Here is a 21,572-nt window from a genome sequence, read left to right on the forward strand (position 1 = left end):
TGGGGGAAAAGATGCCAGATGGAGGCCATAAAATGACTCAGGACAGGTGCTACTCAGAACCAAGGGAATAATAGCACTGGAGTGTTCGAGTGATCAGGTAGCATGCTATCAGACTTTCAGAGGGGTTTGCAATGCAGAATATGTCTTAAGATACCTAGGGGGGTTCTGCAGAATGTAGAATTTGCATATCGTTATATCCTTCCTATTGATTTTGGTGACATGTGTCCTATTAGACCAATCATATTTATTCCTAAAGAAGGAACTTCAGGAACCCTTTGTTATAGAAAGATGTCAACTGCCATTTGCCAATCTTCTCTCATCCCTCTTCTTTCTCTAGCTTTTACTGCTTAACCCTGACCCAATCACTTAATTCTCTGGGTCTCATTTTCTCCTCTCTAAATGACAACACTGATCTAGATTATCTGTCCCTTCCAATTCTAAAAACTTGATTCTCCAAAATGACATAACATAAACCAGGACAAAACCTAATTATATTACCCAAATCGGACAGCTGTGGTTTCCAAAGTGGTTATTTCTGAATATCCTCTTTTTTTTTTTTTTTTTCCTTCTAGGAGAAGGTGACCTCTCTGTTCTTAGAGATGTTTCGGGGGCACTGAGATTTATCTAGAAAGACAGCTGTGGGAGACGTAGGGTTTTCCTTCCGTTAAAAAAATAAAAAATAAGAACTCTGTTCACTCCTGTCTCCTTCGACTCAAAAGGCTTTCTGGGTAGCCGCAAGTAGATAAAACCTTATCTTTCCACGCTCGAGTTCCCCTTCTTGGGCTTTACCTGTCTTGACTGGCAGAAACCCTGGACAAACATTACCCGCGGAGCTGCCATACCGCAGGCCGCTTCAGCAGCTTCCCGTGAGGCGTCGCGCGTGGGCGGAAACGCGGCCGCCACACTTCCGGTGGGCGGGCCTTGCTCGCCACACTTCCTGTTGATCTGGCTCGGCTTGAGGGGCTGGGCTGGGAGGAGGACTGGCGGGCGGGTGGCTGCGGCCACTGGCCAGGCGTGGGCGCACGCAGGGCAGCCACGGGCACGGAGCGTCCGCCGCGCAGCCAGAGCCTGGTGCACCCTCGGCGGCCGCGCCTCCTGCCCTCCGTCTTTCCGTCCGGCCCAGCCGCGCCGCACCATGCCCGCCGTGGACAAGCTCCTGCTAGAGGAGGCGTTGCAGGACAGCCCCCAGGTACCCCCGCCGCCCCGGCCCCCTCGCCCGCAGGGGTGAGGCCGAGGGGGCCCTTCCAGCCCCGGTCGAGGCCGCGTCCCCGCCGGGGCACCTGCGGTAGAGGACGCAGGGCCCCCTCGGGGACACCTTCCCCCGGGGTTCGTCGGCGCCTAGGAGGGGGCGGGCCGGCCCTCTGTCCTGGGCCCCGGCAGAGCTGGGGAACCCGGGAAAGCCCCCTGTGGCCGGAGTGTGGTGTCGTGACCCCACTCCAGACTCAGCTGAAACTGAGGCTGCCGGATCAAAACACTGGCTCCATCGCTTATTTACTGAGTGCCCCGGGTGAATGACTTCACCTTTTTGTGGCTTCGTTTTGTCATCTTTAAAATAAGGATGGTAATTGTACCTGCCTCGTAGGGTTGTTAGGAGCATTAAATGAGAAAATGTGTGGCACCGAGTGAGGAGCCAATCTCAGCATCATCACTATGGCTGCTGTTACTATTACTATTGCTACTACTGACATGATGAGACCTGGGCCAGGACGGCAGGCAGAGGGCTTGGATCTCTTTCTCAGCGGTACTTGGCTTCCCTTTGACACTGTTTTCCCATTTGTGAAGAGGAAATTACAATCCCTGTCCCGTTGTCGCACAGGGGAACTTCATTAGCAGACTCGCGGTGAGAGTCAAGTCCTTTGAGCTCTGCAGATGAAAATCAGCGTGTAAATATAGCAAATGAGTGCAGAATGACATTAGTTCATTAGTTCCTAATTCAGTGCACCTTTCCCCAGGGAACTTTTCTTCTAATATTTCCCCAGCTTCATATCCACCCTCCTGATTTCACATCCCTGGGTTATTTAAATAAGTGTCTTCATTCCCTACTGTTTTTAAAAATTAGAATAAGATTAAGCGGCTTTCCTTTCACAGTTTCACCTCTCTTTTGCGGTTCCTTCTCTTTTCCCCTGACTGAATTGTACCTCTCAGGATGAGCCTTTGATGGACTTACCTACACCCACTCTGCATATCTCCAGTTGAGAATATGTGGTCAGAAGGGCTGTGTGCTTAGGTGTCTCGTGCCCATTTCTTTATGAACCTCCTTGTGTATAGGCAGGTAAGGAACCATAAGCAAGCTATGATTTTTTATTTTTTTGGTAAATTTGCATCCACTGGCCTGACTTTCAAGGCCTCTTTTATACAGCTCTAGACTTCTGGTGTTTTAATCCGACTAAAGCCCTTGGTAGAATACATTTCGTTCATGCTCACACCTGTTGTGTGGCATCTGAAGATAATGCAGAATGTCTAACGATCACTTAGTGGGGGTTTTTTGGTTTTGGGGGAGGTTTTTTGTTTGGTTGGTTTTTTATTGTAAAAAAGATGACCGGTAAGGGGATCTTAACCCTTGGCTTGGTGTTTTCAGCACCACGCTCAGCCAGTGAGCGAACCGGCCATCCCTATATAGGATCCAAACCCATGGCCTTGGTGTTATCAGCACCACACTCTTCCGAGTGAGCCATGGGCCGGCCCCTAACAATCACTTTGAATGAGGATCTCTGTTTGCCTTGTAATTGTGGAAACTGAGGTGCACAAAGATAAATTACTTTCCTGACCCACACGGTGAAGAGCCAGGTTGGAAAGGTTGCACTAACTGATTCTCCATGTTGTCCTCACTGACAAATCACGTTCTGAATGTTCAGCTCTCACATAAATGAACATACACTATTTCTGAGTGGCTTAGAAGATTCGCTCAGCTGTGAGCAAGTAGAAAGAGGACTGAAAAAGCAGGAGACCTGGGTTCTAATTCTGGCTCTAACACTAACCTATCATAGGATTTGGGTGAGTCCAATGCCCACCCAGTGGCTGGCTGTTTTCTCATTCATAGAACATCTACAGAACAATGGACAAGGACAGATGATCTTCAAGATGCTTTAGAAGCTTGCAGTTCTGTCTTATGTACGTGGTTTATAACTTTGAGCTTGTATGTGGAAGAGGACATTTAGAGGCATTGTCATTCCTATGGAGTGTTCCTTTTAGTGTAGGCATTTTATCTGTCATTGCTTTTGAGACTTGGCTACCACCCCACAAGGGTTCTCAATGAGGTTGTACAGAATGGAAGCTAACTTTAAGGTTGTTAATAGTCATCAAAGCGTATTTTATTTATTACTCTCATGTATGTGACATGTGCCTAATACAGCTTTATTCCTAAGGAGATTCATGACTTGGAACTGGAAAGAATCCAACCCAACTCCTTTTTATGCAGAAAGAATAAAAACAACAGCAAATGCCTATATCATACATTTTATGTGCCAGGCACTGTTCTAAGTGCTTTACATAGTGCTTTCTAAGTCACTTAATTTCCCAACAGTCTTCTGAAGCAGGTCCTCTATTAAAATAACCAAGGAGCAGAGAGGTTAAATAACTCACTTAAGATTATACACTATAAAGTGACAGCCAGGATTGGAAACCAGGCAGTCTGCCTATACTAGGGATATTGAACAAGTTAGCCCAGCTACCCAGCACCTGGCTTTTCTGTTATTACTGACCTAAAATGTTTCATTAAACGGAAAAGATCCTAAGAAACCATCTATTGTTTGTTTCCTCTAGTTTTATATAGAGAAGTTATGAGAGTTACTTCAGTAACCTAGTTGCACAGGATTACTTAAATGAATACAAAAGCTTTTGTATTTGAACCAAGTGACCCAAGAATAGCTAAACAGCAGTTGACTGACCTTAGACACATCTATTCATTTCCTCCTCTTTAGTTTGCAGTACTGTGTGATGTGTTGTGAAACTAGTCTATGTGCATACACATGTATTATTTCTGCTCGCCTCTGATATATGAGAGGCAGTTTATTTCAGGGAATAACGTATTTGCCTCTGTTGCTGTTTGTGAGCCTCTGCTCCTTGCCAGGTGTTGCTAGCTGCTGGGAATGTGGTGATGAGTAAGATGAGTGCCTGCCCTTGACTGGTTCACAGTCTGTTCCAGAGACAGATAAGTAAGGAGCAGTTCCAGTACAGTGTGGATACTGCTGTGACAGGAACACAAACCAGCCTTGATCTCCTGCAGTTTGTACTTCTTCAGGGGCTTGTTCTGTAAGGAGTACACTTTTGAGATAAGGTAAAGACAGAAGCACTGTTGCTTGCATTTTTTGATGTTTTGTATTTTGTTTCTTTGGCAGTTGGCATAACAAACAGAAATGAAAGACTTATTTGTAAGATTAAGCAGTGAGTGGCCCAGCTGTGAACATTCCTCTCCAACGAAACCAGGTTTTTCTTTACTCAAGTGAGATGCCTCAAAACAACCTGGACGGTTTTGTATACCTTCGTTTTGGAGAGATTTTGTCTCATTGCTGTTTTTGTTTGTAACACATTTTCCTTTTCAGTAGACTTGGTGATGATGGCAGGGAGGCAGGCATGGATGAATGAATGTTGAATGACAGACTACCCAGTGTATGTTCTGAGAATGTCTTTTACAGTAATTTTTCTCCAAATAAAAAGTATATTTTCAAGAGATGTAATAATTCTAAATCAGTGTTTTTTTACCTATTAGTTGACATCCATTAGCGGATTATGAAATGCAGTGGGTCACAGCCATGATTTTTTTTTTACAGATGGGATAGGATAGGACAGGATGGGATGGAATAGAATGGAAAAAGATCAGAGTGTGTATGCGTAGTATTGATAAATAGTGTTTGGTAAAACCTTTGTTCAGGTCCTGATGCAAAATGTATTTCATACTGTGGATTTTAATTTTTAAAAGTTTGGAGAACTCTTCTAACACACAAATCATACACTGTATGAGCTCTATTATATTGTTTTGCTGTCACTAAGAGTTTTTTAAAAAATTATTGGCTGGTTGGTGAGCTCAGTTAGAGTGGAGTGTTATAACACCAAGGTCGAAGGTTCAGATGCCCATACTAGCCAGCTGTGAAAAAAAAAGTTATGTTTCAAGTTTTCTTATTCATTGCACTATGGTTCTTCTGTTGATAAGGATTAGTACTGAAGAGAGTACATTGGTCTTGGAGAAGGTATTTTTAGCTTGGACGATCCAGGCAAAGTAAATAATCACGCACTGCTGTGAAGTGCACCAGAGTTTGGGGATCAAAGTCAAGGGTAGAATGTGTGTGGTGGGAGGTTAACAATCACAGTGTTTAGGTTCCAGTTCCAGTTTATTGAGAGTGCTTTGGAGTCAGTTATTGCTCTCTTATCTGGGGTAGGTTAGAAAAAGAAAGATGGAATTGGAATTCATCTGCAGGGAAATAGTGTTCTTTAATGAATTGTTCTTTGTAAAGTGCTACCATGTCACCTGATTAAAAGCATTTCTGTAACATACTCTCCATTCTTTGCCTAATGGGTTATTTTCTGAAGTAGAGATCCCATTATTGCTAATGTCTTATTTTATTTATTTATTTTGTTTTACAAATGACTATATGAAACTTTATTAGATCTCCAGTTTTAGCATTTTTAAGACAAATAATAAGGAAGAAGAGAGGTTTATTGCAAAAATCTTTCCCTTGGATGAAGCAAGATGCTTTTCTTCTTTTGATATGGGTAATTTAGATTGTACTACTTATGCCATTTTGTATCTTGCTTTTTTCCCTCACATAACATTATATCATAAGCAATTCCTCCACATAATTAAATATACTTCATAAACATTTTAGGAGTGGCTTTAAAGTTATTTTTCTCAACAAAAATCATCAAGTTCACTGTAGAAATTTTAGAAAATGCAGATAAGTATGAAGAAGAGAGTTAAAATCGCCTGTTGTTTCACCTTTCCCAGAATAACCACTGTTAAGACTGTTTTTAATCTGCCATACTTTTTTCTATAAACACAAAAATTTAAGTAACCAGTATACATAGTGCTCTGTAACCTTTTTCTATTTAATTATCTTGAATATCTTTCTACAGCACAGTACCATTTTTCATAATTCGTTGAATAAATATTACAGCATTTATCTTACTTATGATATGTTTTTGTTTACAAGTATGCTTCCCATACCGCATTATAAATCTAATGTCGTATTTTAAATTCCCACTGTGCTGGGCACATTAACAAAAGTCCCTTGATATGTGAGTCTCTTATGTGACACCTCGATACTTGTTCATACATATATCTTCAGTGCTTAGCATGTGCCAAGCACTGTGCATAAAAATGACAGGAAGTGGGTCAAGATGGCAGAATAAACGGTCCCCAGTGTCACTCTCTCCCACAAATCAACCAAGTTACAACTATTAAAAAGCAACAACAGCCAAGCTGGGGCCACTAGAGCTCAGGGGAACAGGAGGAGAGACCTACAGAGTTCATGAAGGCAGGAGAAGCCACGATGAGAGAAAGAAAGGATCGCTCCCACCATTTCAAATCCCAGCCACTTCCAAGCTGGAGCTGGTGAGTGCACAGAGCAAGAGCTGGCAAAAGCCACAGCTGTGCCCTTTGTATAAAGATGCTTGGATGCAGTAGGGGAGAAGAGGGCCTTGGTGGCCCTCAGGCCAGCAAGACCACTAACAGAGTTCCTGTGGACCCACATAGGAGCAAGGAGCCACAGACAACTGAAAAAAGGAGCCACTCAGAGGCTGGTGGGTCATTGCAAGGGATCAGCACACAGCCAGTCCCATGGGAAGTGTTTGGAGTGCAGGCAGTGGATGGTAGACGGGCCCACCAGGGAAACACTGGGGCACATCATGGACAGCTGACCTGCCCCTCAATCAGTGCAGGACCATTCAGTGGAGACTGGTAAGGAATACAGATCTGCAGGGGGTGCAGTTTGCTGAAAAGACTCAGGCCCAGACCAAAGTTTCCACACAATGCAGGTGTATCGGACCTCACAAGACCCAGAAGTACATATGAGGTCAACCATTAAAACCTGAGCTGCACCAAAAGCCTTTCCCAGGAAATCAGCAGCAAAGCAGCAATTTAGCTCAACCACAGGGCTCAAATTTTGATCCCCACAGGAAGTTCCTCCATTTTAGAAGTAAGCGAAGGAAAACAAATTAGTTCCATTGGTGGCAACAGCAAATAATCCAACACAGAACTGAAAGAAAAAACAAAACACCCACAGATCAGAGACAAAGTTTGATATTAACTAGTAAAAGTCTAACACCTCCAAAGAACACCTATAAAACCTGCAAGGACCAGAAACCCCCTGGGCTCCCAAGCAGGGAGTGCCGGGGACCTTAGCCACACACCCCCCCCCCGCCCCGACATTTGAAACCAGCCCAGCAATGACCATCAGGCTGCCACAGGAAGCACCCCAGGCTCCCAAGCCAGGGCAGTGGGGTGCCGAGGGCCTCGGCCATACACCCCCTCCAACACCTGCAACTAGCCAGTGATGACCACTGAGCAACCTGGGAAGCGCCTCTGGCTCCCAAGCCAGGGCGGTGGGGGGCTAACAGCTTCAGCCACACCCTGCTTACATCTGTATCCAGCCCAGCAATGACCAAGCCACTGCTGGAAACCCCCTTGTCTCCAGTGCAGGAATGAGGGGAGTGCCACCAGCTTCAACCACGTCTCCCATCTTTCTCCTCCCACCCTATTTCTTTTCTTCTACTCTCCCCTTCCCCCAACTGTTCTGCAACAATGTCTTAGAATGTAAAAAGATAATAAGCAAACTTAAAGAAAAAATTTTTTTAAATAATAAAGTGTTATTAAAAAAAAGAAATCCAAATAAATGTCAAAAAGAAAAAAAGTGATAGGAAGTAACTTGCAGCTAATGATGTTGCCCAGCTGCTCTCAGAGTACTGAGGAATTTGTCTTCCTGAAATAAGTGAACTAACATTCTTCTTAAGTTGCTATTTGAGTTTTGCGCCCAAAGCTACCACCGGTTTGCTCAAGAGGACGTAAAATTTCCTGGCCATGAATTTGAAAATTGGTTGAATAAAATATGATGAAAAACGTGGAAATTGAGAGGAAAGAATGACACACTCCTGCAAGGCATCCAAGATTACACAAAAGCAGAGAGCTGGTTACTGCTGGCATGATTACACTCCAGCAGTGCTGGGTGACCACGCCTGCAGTGCACAGACTGCTGGACCTTGTGCGCAGTTTATGGACTTGAAGGGAGAGGCTGCTCTTTTTAACACTTTATTGAATGGACTTTACTGGCACCGAGGTAGGGGCTAAAGTCAGCACAGATAATAGCCCTTCAGTCTCAACCTTTTAAAAATTGGTTTCCTTTCTCTGGGCCTGATGCTCAAATTGTATTCAGTTTGCCCCTGAACTGCAGTCTAAAGGATTAGAAAGGGAGTTCTAAATTAAAGCTCCAGAAATAAACTCATATTGGTATTGTCAATAAAAGAATAAAGCCAGAGAACCGACAGGCACCTCCCCCTCCATTTCAGTCTGTGTGGGTGTATTTTCTACTCCTTTGTAACTTTTCCACTTAGAAATAAAAGTGACCTCTTTCCTTCTTTTCTTGCAGACCCGCTCTTTGCTGAGTGTATTTGAAGAAGATGCCGGCACACTCACGGATTATACCAACCAGCTGCTCCAGGCAATGCAGCGCGTCTATGGAGCCCAGGTATGCTGCTGCCCCTCACCTGGAGAGGAACAGAGGAGGGGCCACCCTCTGCCTTCATCTGAGACTTCTCTTGGAGGTTGAGAAATTTGAGTCAGAGAAATATCATTTAAAATTTTGAAATAAGATCAGAACTGTTCTCTCAAAAAACTAAGGAGAGTTTGCTTTTATTGCTTAAGAAAGAAAGGTAATTTTCCTGTAACTAGAAGCAGTAGAGAGGGACCACCTAACTGCTTTTAATTTTTTTTTAATTCAACCCCAAAGGGAAACATTTGAGTCTCCTCTTCCTACTTGTGAATGAGTGGGTTTAGTATTTTGAGTCATGCCCTTTGTCTTTCTTATAAATGGGCAGTCTAAGATGTCATTGTGGGAGGGTAGAGATGTTTTTTCAAGTGCTTCCTCTGAAAAGACTTGAGTCACAGTTCTGAAACTATTGGGTGGCTTCTTTGTTTTGAGGAACAAATATCTCTGGTTTGCAAAACCATGGAAAATAAATTGCTGAGTAGCAAAAGTGAATCTTTTTAAGATCAGGAAGTGCCCATGTAAGTTACTTTCTAGAAGATTTATGAGTTACTTAAAAATTGAATTCATTATGTTACACATCAAAATATTATGGCAACTGCTAATTTTCATTATTGATTCCTTGCCAACTTAAATCTGTATGTGTTGTTTCTTTTTCTCATTGATGATTTCTGAAGAAATACCACATTCAGTAGTATATAGCTCTTAGTAATTACGTATAATCATTTATTATTTTATAGCCTTTAATATTCATATATTATTGCTCATTGTTTTATTAGTCATTCATTCACATATGGAAAAAAGACTCAGTCCTTGCTATTAAGGAGCTTACATTTGGGTTGGGAGAAAAACAAGACAATTACCAAATAGAGTTAGAGGTGCTAGGATAGGAGGGTCACCTAACCCAGAGGAGTTGTGCTGGACACCCAAAAGGAAGATGATTGTGATAGTTTTGATGTATTAAATACTTAATAGCTTTTAGGCAATTTCAAGGGCTTTTACATTGACTATTTCATTTAAATTCCTCAACATCTCTGTGAGGTGAGTATTATTATTATCTACATTTTTTAGGTTGGGAAACTTAAGGATTCTAATGATGAGTAACTTGTCCAAGTCCACCCAGTTAATTCATGGCAGAGCAAGTTAGACTGAAGCCAGAGCACGAACTCTTCTCTACAAGGGTGGGAGCCTGAACTAGGGAAGTAGCAGTGGAAGTAGAAAGAAGTAAATGGATTTCAGAGGTATTTAGGAGGTGGATTGATGATTAATTGGCTGTGAAGGCATCAGATAAGTGAAGGATGAAGCAAGAATGATGCTCAGATCTTTGACTTGAACAACAGAGGGGACAGATGGGAGAACACAGGAAGAGGAGCAAGGTATGTATAGGTGTGTGGGGGGGGTGAGAGAGAGAGAGAGAGAGTGTGTGTGAGAGAGATGCTCAACGTAATTCTGTCTTGAAACACTGATTTTGAGGTGGACATTAAAGAGGGGAAAGTAATCTTATTGTAAGTTCAGATCCAGAGTTCAGGGCTGGAGATATAGATATGCAAAATATGCAGTACTATACAAATGTAACTTATTAATTAGAACTAGTTTTAATAACCAAAAGAATCATGTACTCATTTGTGATTTTGCTTGTTTGTTTGTTTTGGTAAGATATTCAGAATTTGGGGACATGAGCTCTTTGTCAGTTTTTAATTTGAATCCCTGTTTATTTATATTGTTTATTTTTGTAATTTTCCCCGAATAGTGTAAATTTCAGAAAAATTTTTTCTGGACTTACCCCTGAACTTGCTTGCTGTTTGAATTTTGTCATTTGAATATTGTCGTTAAATGATTTGTGTACTATTTAAGGCTTAAAAGCCCCAAGACTTAAGAGACTGTGTCTCTGCCACTCCCAGTAGTCTCTGTTCTGCCTTTCTATGTCTGTCAGAATCATTTACTTGGAGATGCTCTTCTGCATTTTTTCTTTTGACCCAAAAAACTACGTTTTGCCAAAATTAAGTGGGTCTTGCATTCCAAGAGGCTGTAACCCAGCTTTTAATTCACAGCACATGATTATCACATGGGTTCTTCTACTGGCCAGAAACCCTTACTCATGCAGGAGAGACTGGTGAAAATGTCTGGTTAGTTCTGCCAAACTCAGTGACAGAGTCAAACAGTGATCAGTGGCATTCAGATTGGCTGGGTTGGGGTCAGTTGGTTTTTTAGATTTATTTGAAAGTTTGGATATTTTGTTTTGCTTCTTTTTAATTGAAAACAGAATACTTTTCTGACTCCTCTTTGATCGGTTTGTTTTGATATATGTATATATTTTTAAAATAGTAATACTTCTCAGTGTTCTCATTCAAGTTTTTTTCCCTAAATTATGTTTTCTTGGTTTTATTTGATGATGTTATTGCTTAAATACTTTACACCTAGACATGTTGAATTAGATCAATAGAGTTTTATAGTTTCATTTTTAAAAACAAACACTTAGCAAGATGGAGTTTTTCATTATTATATTTTCAAAACCAGGTTCATGCTGCTGGTAAATGATAAATATTCATATTTTAATTGGACTGTATGGTAAATTTTTGGATTCTGATATAGTGAATACCCTTCAGACCTTAGCTATAGAAAGAGGAAGAGCGAGAAAAACTAGAGGAAACTTCTGTGAACACTTTTGCTGATTGTGACTGGTTTGGGGGAAATACTAAATTTTATTTGGCTTATGCTGTAGAACGAAGCTATAGGCTGTAAGCTGTTTTCAGTATCTTACAGTGCCTGGAAACACAGCTGGCTTCTTAGCTGTCACACGTGCCTTTGCACCTGTTGGGAATGGAATACTCCATCGGGGGTCATTTGAATAAAGGACGCTGTATACATTTCTAACGCACTGATGAAGCAAAGACTGGTTACTTAGCATGCTCTGCCATTTTTTCAAACTATTGGTTAAATAAGTTAAAAACTTCAGTAATGTCTGAATAGAAGCATACATTTATAGGGCCGGCCTATGGCTCACTTGGGAGAGTGTGGTGTTGACAACACCAAGTCAGGGTTAAGATCCCCTTACCGGTCATCTTTAAAAGAAAAACAAAAAAAAGAATACATTTATATATTAAGTTAAATCTGCACAAATTTTGCATTTAATACATTTGATATGACTTGTCTTGATTCTGTTTATCTGGCATAATTTTGGTTTTTCTCCCAAAGAGGTTTAAAACTTTTTAATCTTTTAAAGTGGATTGTTATGGTCTTACAATGAAATTTACTTAGGTCAATTTACTACTTCTCTCAGCTACTGAGAAATCAGGGACAGGCTAAATGATGTTCCTGATGGCCGGCAGTAAGGCTGTCCCCAACAGTGTTAAGGAAAACTGCAATGCCTGTAACCTAATGGCTTTCTCCTCTAACACATGACAAGCCTCTGTAGCTGGTGCCTTCAGTCTGGATGAAGTTTTTTGTTTGTTTTGTTTTGTTTTTGCTTTTTTTTAAGTAAATTTCAGATGTAAATTTAAAAAGTGAGAACCATGGTTAAGACTCTTTCACTTTCCCTCAGCAAAGCAGGCTTAATCCAACATAGTCACATCCCTGCAGTCATTCTTAACTAAACCTTTTGGTATACAGAACTACTGATCCTAAAAACTGATCCTAAAACTGATCCTGAAAGCCCAAATTGGAGGTGGGAATAATACCTTCTCAAATTGGGGTAAAGATAGTGGGAGGGAGTAGGAGTAAAATACTTTGGAGGGAAAATATGCATAAATTTGGTATTATAAAGAAGAAAATATTTTTCCTTAAAATGATGACATATGTAGATATCAAGCTAAACAAGTTAACGTTATCTATTGGGAAACAAAATGAGAGTAGTGGGTATCTAGGAGTGTGAGCCTGTGGTGGGGCAGGAGAGGTCTGTGGAAGGCAGACAGGGCCAGAGCTGTATATTTTAAGAATAAAAACAGTAGCCTTCATTTATTAGACACACAAAAGTGCCACACCTAGGCCAGGCATCTCCTGTGCCTTATCTCCTTTAGCTTTCACAACAAAGGAGAGGTATAGTGTGTATTTACAGAGGAGGAAACTAAGACTGGAGAAGTACTGTGGCTGGCCTGAAGTCACACAGCTGATAAGCACAATCAGAATTTGTAGTCAGGTCTTTGACTCCAAAGCCTGTACCCATTCTTATCCACTCTGCTGTGCTTTTCTGACACTGGTCTCAAAATAAATGACTGCAGAGGCTAAGGAAGTATAAGCTTTCAAAGGCCACTCTCGTCATTACAGAGGAGTAACCCTCGTTTGCCAGCCTGACACCTTTTAGTATGTTAGAGGTGAACCCCAATTCCTTTTTGTATCCCAGAGTAAATTTCCTTGTTTTGTTAGTTTTTATCCATAATTGTTTTAATCGGTATTTTAGCAGTCTTGCAAACCAGTCAAATTGAGGTTTCTATGAAGGGGACTGAGGAGAAATGTGTATGTAGCTTAAGGTATGAGGGAGCAGAGGGCCTGCGTGGTTTCTGGAAACAACTTCATAGACCTGGGTTCCTGCACTTACTTTGTATGTGGGATCTACAGCTTTCCCTCATATTGGCATTCAAGGTTTTAAAAGCGGCATGAAAGATTGTTCTGGGATAGGCTCATTCACTAAGGTACAGGGGTTAAGTGTGTGACCGTGGCCTCAACATATCTGAGTTCCAAGCTTGGCTCAGCCACTTGCTGTGTGATCTTGGGCAAGTCAAGTCACTTGATTGCCCAAACTTCCTTATTAGCTAGGCAGAGACCATAGTAATACCCACCTCATATGTTATTGTGAGAGTTAATAGTGTTACTACCATTCCTTGGCACAGAGTGCTCTCTTGGTGTTAATGGAACCACCTTCCACATCTTAGGATAATATTTGTGGTGGCATTGTACACTTGGACTATTATTTGGGTTAAGTAGAAGTTTGGTCCTCTAATCCAGACTTTCTTAAAGGAGGAGGCTATACATTATTTCCTCAGTGGTTATTTGATATTTGCTCCTCGAGCCACCTTAGTCCAGTCTCTATGCCCACCTTGCATTGGGGGATGCTTAATGCCTGGTACACAGCCTCTGTCCGTGCTCAACCCCTGGGCAGTATCTGATTCTGTTAACAACATTCCCCTTGGAACCATCTCTCTGGTTCCTGTGACGCGATCTCTCATGGCTCCCCCCCTAGTGTCTGCCCATCTTGCTTGGTTGTCCTCCTTTCCTGGTACCCTTTTGCTTTCTGCCCCTTAAGTCTTGGTGTCCTCCAAGTTCCGTTGGAATCCTTTTTCTTTGGTTAGTCTCTGTTTGCTCTCTGGGCAAGATCACTTTAACAATAGTCTGCCCATTTCCAAATCTGTTTCTAGCTCTTGTCTCTTTCTGAACTCTGGATCTTTATTCCAAACAACTTTTGCTTATATCACTGTGTAGACTGAGCTTTTAGCTCTTTCCTTGGCTACGGTAGTTTCTGTCTTCAGGAAGATGTCTTCCCCCTTCAATTCTTCCTCCACCCTACAGCTAGATTAATCACATCAAAAAAACCTTTCTTTATGTTCCCCTATTAAGATGTTTCTGTGGCTCCCTATAACCACAAGGCAAAGGTGTAAACTCAGCAAGGCACGCTAAGCTCTTGGTAAACTGAGCATCAGCCTAGTCCTCTAGCTTTGTCTGTGGCTGTTCCAGAGTGTGTCAGACCACCTACACGCCTCTCAACTTTGCTGTGCCATTCCTGCTGCTAGGAATCCCCATCAGTCCCTTGTCCTGGAAAATGTCTTTCCCAGCCTTTAAGACCAACCTCAAGCCTCAAAGTATCTGTGACCCCTTTCCTTCCTTCCTTCCCTCTCTCTCTCTCCCTCCATCCCTCTCTCTCTCTTCCTTTCCTTCCTTCCTTCCCTCTCACTCTCCCCCTCCCTCCTTCTCTCTCTCTTCCTGGCCAGAGTGCCCTTTACCTGTGTACACTTGTTGGTTTGAGCATTTAAAGTGTAGTGAGTGGAGTTTCTTGTCCCTTTGTGGACTCCGAGCTCCCAGACAGCAGATTGTCTTTGTCTGCGATGCCCAGCACCATGCCTGTCCTCATTCAAGGTTTGATAGATAAGTATTGAATGAAGGACTGAATTTGGGACATCTCCACCTAAAAGCACATCACAACTGATGTACTCCCCCCCCACCCCACCCCCAGTTCCTTAGCCAAAGGCACTGGCCATCCACCTGGCCATCGAAACTGGAAGCCCAGTTATCTTTGACTCCTCCTCCTTCCTCACACACTGCAGCCTGTTGTTTTTGCCTCAGGACTGCACCTATGATACCTCCTGCACTTTCTGGCCAAGGCTCAGACCCTTTTTTTTAATCGTGCACTCAGCTTCTTCAAATGGTTTCCTGACCAGGCGCCCTCATCTGTTCTCAGTCTCCCTCAGTCTTTCTCTCTCCCACTTCAGTGTTGCCTTCCCAGCACAGCCACTCGTGATTTTTCTTCCACTCGTGAGTGATCTTGCCATCCTCCTCCCCAAGTCCTCAGGGCTTCCCGTTGGTCCAGGATAAAACCAGAGTCCTCAGTGGGCATCCGCTCATAGCCAGCCCCAGTGCGGGGTTCCAGCCTGCATTCGTGCCGTGCTCCTCCCTACTCCCTGTGTGCACCCCACCACACATTTGGGGCTCCTGAACTTATGCAACCCATGACTCCCAGCTTTGTGGTAAGCACTGTGAGGAATGTGACTTTCAACCTGTTAGCTTTAGGCAACATCTCTGGCCAAATATTTGGTATAGGTCTAAGCAAGTGTCTAGGTGTTGGCTTTGACTCCCAGTGGATTTCCTCCGCCCCAATCCCCAGCCTCTCCATGCATATTCACTGTGGAGGGTGCTGTCCGCAGGGGCCTTGGGGTGGTTTCAGGTGACAGTTGCACTTAGCTCTGTGTGTCACAGTAAGACAAACATTCCTTTGCCAAAAGCTCAATTTTCCTTTTGGGTTTGCTTGTGACTTGTCTCTCTGCCTTGGCAACAGCCTTGGGAGGTTCTGTTTAACATAGGAGATACTATCAATAAGCCCTTTGTCGGGTTGTCTTTTTAAAGGATTTTCATGAGGAAACAAACAGTGTAGGTAGTAGCCAGACAGCTGTTCCAGAGTGCCAAAAAAAATGCTACTCACGGAGCTCCATTTAGAATCTAAATTTTAGGCCACCTCTTTTGCTTGACTGCAGCTAGAAAAGTATGGGATTTATGTTCACATCTTTTGTCCCTACAAAGTCTGTCTACCTGAGTATTAACCAGATGTAGTTTTGAAACTTGAGTCAGAATAGCACAGTGATGAGAACTTGGGCTTTAGATTTAGAGTCTGGCAGACCTGCATTGAGTCTTTGCTCTGCCAGTTACTAGTCATGTGGTTTTAGAAAGCTATTTATCCTTTCTGAACCTCAGCCTCCTCATTTGTGAAATGGAGATAGTAATAGTACCTACCTCATGGGTGCACTATAAGGATTAAATGTGATAATTTCTGAAAAACAATTAACAGCAATGTCAAGTGCTTAGAAAAGACTCAATAAATGTTAGCAGCTATCTTTGTTGATGTTATTACTAATATTTACTCTTTAATAAGCTCTAGTTTTGCAAGTCTTGTTGCAGAGATAATTGTGCAGGCTTACCCCACAGGGTGTGGATTAATTAGCTGATGTTGGTAAAGCATTTCATAAAACCTTTGTGTACAATAGATTAAGTATGAGTAAGATTAAAGTCAGTCTAGTTCAAAAGACTTTTCACATAAGTATTCTGTTCAGGGCATGTGACAGGCCATTTTGTACCTATGGTTGGTTCCCGGTGAAATTGTACTGGTAGAACAGAATCTTAGTTGGCCTTGCAGCCTGAAATATCACACATATGAAAATACGCGGAATTTTCCTAAGGCATTTCTAGGAGACACGAGGCAGAGTCCATTGTACAAGTAGTTTTGGAAATCAGCATCAAGTGTTGTATGTTGGGCCCCTTCTCTCCTCGGCTATGGAAGAGTTGTGTGAGTGGCACAGAGGTGCCCCCTTAGCCTTGGGTACAGTGTGATGCTGGCTGTTCCCTGGAACGTTCTTCCATTACATTCGGAGCACTTGCCAGTAAGCTCTAGAGAAGAATTCAAGTGGCCTATGGTCCTTGTTTGTCTTGAAGGCATGGAGGGTGGTTATCATATTTGCTGACTGGTCTCTGAAGGAGGCAGATATGGAGAAGTAATATTTTAGAGTTAGCTAAAATAAAGAAAAGAATGAATTAAGAGAAAAAATGTTCACTGGATCTGAACTATTGTAGCTTAGGGGAGCGCCTCCTGAGGAGAGTGTAGCAAAAGAATGGGTTTATTGAGACGTTTAGTGTCAAAAGCAGAAACAGCAATCTATGGCTTTTATGCTGGCCTTTCATTTTTTATTTTTATTTTTTCTCTTTGTGTAGAATTTATTTAGAAGGGGTAAATAGAATTTTATTTGACAAGAATTTAGAGGGAAATCAAAAATATAGCCTTGCTGTCTCAGCTCAAATGGAAAAATACACTTTAATCACCTAGTGAAGATATATTATGCCCTAGGTATTTTGTAGTATGCTGGAGTCAGGGAGAGATTTGCAGATTAGGTGATTACTTCAGTTTGTTTTAAGATATGTTTATTTTTTCTTGGTCCTTATTGGGACACGGAAATATATAGATATTTGATCTTTGCCCCAAAGAGCTCCCAGTCTAATGAAAAAGGCCTTCTAATAGATGTCGCTGCACAGTGTGACAATGGCTGGGTCTCATTTTTTAAATAAAGTTTTATTGGATTGAAGCCACACTCATTCATTTACATGTTGTTTATGTTTTCTTTTGTGCTACAAGGGCAGAGTTTTGTAGTTGTTACAGAGACCATATGGCCCACAAGCCAAAAAGATTTACTATCTGGCTTTTTACAGGAAAAGTTTGCCAACCCTCATCTAAAGCATAGGCCTTCTCATCTCTTTATCTCTTAGCAGGACTTGGGATCTTAAAGAGAGTATTTAAGAATGTAGATTTTAGAATCAGACAGATCTGCATTCACATTCTAGCCCTGCCACCATATCTGTGTGTCTTTGGGCAGGTGACTTAACCTCTCTATGCCTCAGTTTCTTCATCTGTAGAACTGAGTTAATAATTAGAACCTGCATTACAGAGTTATCAGAATTAAATGAGGTGATACATGGAATACATTTAGTGTAGTGTCTGGCATGAATTAAGGGCTCTGTAAATGTTAGTTGCTATTGTTATAATGCTTCTGTGGGTCTGCAAATCATATTCCACATGGTGCTACCCTCAGGCAGATGCCAAGGTGTCTTGAATCCCATTGCTACTAACTTAGGAGGAGCAAAGGATTTTCTGATATAGCTGAATATCAGCCCGGTGAGTGGGATAAGAACTTTGTTCACATACACTATGATCTTCAAAACAACACTGCTGAAGATGGTCAACAGGCAGTATTTCCTGGCCAATTACTTCATCCCTGTCCAGTCTTTGTATTTTATTGCCTCCCTTTGTGATGTTTCCTTTTATGGTTAGGAAGTATTTTTTCCCCTCACACCGTGATTCCAGGTGTTGTTTTAAACTTCGAATTTAGATGAATCTTCTAACCTTATTCACTCATTTATCCATCCATTCATCCATCAGACATTTGCTGAGTGCCTGCTCTAAATGAAGGACATAGTGCTTGTGGATTTGTTCGCTTACCTTCTTCTTAGCTATCTGGCTTCCATTTCCACTTAGTTTTGAAAGAGGTAGCACACCAATAGGAGGCCAAGGCCAGGAACTTTCATTATATTTGTCTGACTTTATTCTGGGAGAAAAGATCAGTTAATGCCTGTTCTTAGGGAAGATGGAGGAAGTCAGGGGACAGGTTGGCCAGTTGTCTGCAAAGAGGGCCAAAAAAGAAAGAGTGGATTTTGACTCTGATGGGTCCTGCAAAGAAGGACCACAAAAATTAAAACAAGCTCCCACAGAGCTCAGGACTTAGCCTTAAAGAAATAGCAAACCCAGGAGAAATAGAAAGTCCATGGAAACCAAGGCCAAGAAAGTAGGCCAGTGGCCTCCCCTCCTTCACATCAGGTCGGACCCGGTGGCTCTGCCCCTCTTAGGAATAAGCCCCGAATCTGAAGAGAAGCTTTCGCTAAGCTTTGGAGATATGACATGTTCTCTAGCCTGACTGCATCAGTGGTTGGAGGATAGTGGTAGACGCGGTGCGGCCAGAGATTAAAGGAATAAATAAGAGGAGAGAGAAATGGACAGTGTGGGCCAGTGAAAACAGCATATGGTTTTCCCAGGGCTTCGCAGCTATTAAGGAATTAATAGCTTTCCTGGGGTTTTATGGGACACTTGAGCTTAGCGTGCTTCTGCTACCGTCCGTGGTTACCAACTGGTGCTGAAAGTCTGCTTCCAAACCCACTGCACTTCGGCGATGTCTCTGCCTGGGCCTGGGGTGCCCCACATGCTTGCTCCACCTGCATTGCCAGCCTTGTCCCACCTCCAACTGCACCCTTTGCTGCAGCTCTGCCCTGCTTCCCAGCCCTGCAGCCAGGCTGTCTGCTGCTGCCACAGGGTGGTCCCTCCTAATGGAAAGCTCGTCCAATGGCCAACTTCTAGTCTTTCTTCTCCCAGCACATCTGGTATTTTTCATTTGCAGTTCTCATCACGCTTGCAGCTATTTTTTTTTTTTTTTTTGGTTTTTGATGTCTGCTTCCCCACTAAACTACATGAGGACAGGGACTGTGTCTTTGTTGAATATTTGGCATGTTATAATTGCTCACTACATTTGTTTACTGACTGGATGACCAGAAGGAGTGGCAATTTGTAAAGGGTTTTAAAAAAATCAAACTCTAACCTTTGATTTGTTTTGGTCTTGTTTCTCAAATAAAGTCTGAACAAAATATTTTATGATTTCACAGGCACACACGCATACTACTTTTTAAAGGGTTCTCCGAGATGGCATTTTTCAGTGACTTTATGTGCACCAGACACATTTTACTTTCCTTTCTCTTCTCCCTACAGAATGAGATGTGCCTCGCCACTCAACAGCTTTCTAAGCAACTGCTGGCATATGAGAAACAGGTAAGTTGACACTTACGTGGCCTATGATGCTAATCTATGCTCAGGACTCTCTTAGGTGAAGTTCTTCTAAAGGAATTCTCCAAAGGCATCCTTCAGAGACTTTCATTTCTTTCTTCCTTTCTTTCTTTCTTTTTTTTTTTTTTTCCATAATTCTTTTCTTTTCCTTTCCACTAATGAATTCTTACTGGTGATTATCCCAAATTAGCTACTATAGAAGTAACCAACTGCCCTTGACGAGTCATAGCCTTCAAAGGACTACAAGTGAATCAATACTAACAATTCCAGGAAATAAACACTCAAATAATGATGTCATTGTGTTCGGATAGAATGGTGATGACCAGTGAAGGAATGGCCAGGGAAGGGTAGCTGAGTGTGTTCCTGGGCAGGACAGAGTAGAGTGCTCCAGTTCTTCAGCTAGACACTTGTGACAGGAGGTGCTCTTGGGAGAAGAAAGGGAGTAGTTGTGGAGGGTGGTGTTTTGTGGGTGATGCTGCAGTACTGAATTCCCGAACATTCAGTTAACATCTGGCTCTTTTATTCTTTGGTCTTAGAATTTCGCTCTTGGCAAAGGTGATGAAGAAGTAATTTCTACACTCCACTATTTTTCCAAAGTGGTGGATGAGGTAAGATAGCAACGTGGGAAATTTTTATTTGATTCCTCCTCGAACTTCCTTTCATCTTTACTTTGGCCCTCTTTCCATTTTTAAATATCTATTTACATATCTGAGAAGATATCTCGATTTGTATCTTCCAAGGTTCATTTCATAAGAGAAGTTGTACACTATCACATTTGTTTCTGGTTTGAGGGGAAAGACTTTAATGTACGTGAGCAATAGACAACAACAACAACAAAAGCCACAAGATTTCTAAGAATTCAGATTCCTAAGTAGGATATATTAGTTTGGATATATCCTAAGTAGGATATATTAGTAATAATAATAGTAACTTATTATTAACCATAATAAGTTACCACAACTAAGTGGCTTCAAACAACGGAAATTTATTCTCTCACAGTTCTGGAGGCCAGAAGACCGAAATGAAGTTGTCAGTGCAGGGCCACACTACCTCCAAAGGCTCTAGGGGAGATCCTTCCTTGCCTCTGCCAGCTTTTGGTGGCTCCAGGTGTTCTTGGCAGGAATAGCCCCAATCTCTGACTATGACTTTACATGGCCACCCCACTGCCAGAGTTTTTTCTCTTCTGTCTGTGTCTTATCTTCTTATAAAGTTGCTTGTCATTGGATTAGGGTCCACCTGGTTAATCCAGAATGCTCTCATTTCAAGATCCTTCATTACATCTGCAAAGACTTTTTTTCCAAATGTTCACATATTTTGGGTGGATATATCTTTTGGGGGGGGAGGGCACAATTTAACCCACTACAAAGGGTTTCATACAACTGTTCCTGTAGCTGTATTATATAATACATTTGAAATATTTGTGAAAAACAGGTATTGATGTAGGAAAAGTGCATAAATACTAATTATAAAAAATGTAAGAGCTCAAATGCTATTGGTCCTAGGTAGAACCCTCTGAAAACTTAGGTAGGTATAAACAGTTTCATCTTTCAAGGAGTTTGCAATAATTATAATAGAAAATTGTGATAAAGACTAAAAAAAAAAACCAACAACAAACTGGACTTGTATGTTTAAAAGTGGTTAAAATGGCAAACTATATGTTGTATATATTTTACCACAATAAAAAGAATTTTTAAAAAAGCATGCAGATGTCCTGTAACTCTCCAATTATTGATCTGCAGTAGATGCTGTCTTCAGTTTACAAAAAGAGAAACTAACATTCATGTAAAGTTGTATTGATTGCATTT

The 21,572-nt window shown here is 41.9% G+C and overlaps 1 protein-coding gene across 4 annotated transcripts in view; it reads left to right on the forward strand.

Moving 5' to 3' along the window:
- Positions 1 to 944: 944 nt before the first annotated feature.
- The window catches only part of APPL2 (adaptor protein, phosphotyrosine interacting with PH domain and leucine zipper 2), a 53,800-nt gene continuing 33,172 nt past the window's right edge, over positions 945 to 21,572 (forward strand). For 3 of the 4 annotated variants that reach the window (XM_063074780.1, XM_063074782.1, XM_063074781.1), the window contains exons 1-4: positions 945 to 1,189; positions 8,577 to 8,675; positions 19,693 to 19,752; positions 20,304 to 20,375. In XM_063074780.1, the coding sequence (XP_062930850.1) occupies positions 1,136 to 1,189; positions 8,577 to 8,675; positions 19,693 to 19,752; positions 20,304 to 20,375 (285 nt within the window). In that variant the 5' untranslated portion in view covers positions 945 to 1,135. Of the gene's footprint in view, positions 1,190 to 4,170; positions 4,277 to 8,576; positions 8,676 to 19,692; positions 19,753 to 20,303; positions 20,376 to 21,572 lie in introns of those variants that run through there. The other variant, XM_063074783.1, reaches the window with a different exon arrangement.

This window comes from Cynocephalus volans, chromosome 12, assembly GCF_027409185.1.
Source record: "Cynocephalus volans isolate mCynVol1 chromosome 12, mCynVol1.pri, whole genome shotgun sequence".
Taxonomy (NCBI): Eukaryota; Metazoa; Chordata; class Mammalia; order Dermoptera; family Cynocephalidae; genus Cynocephalus; species Cynocephalus volans.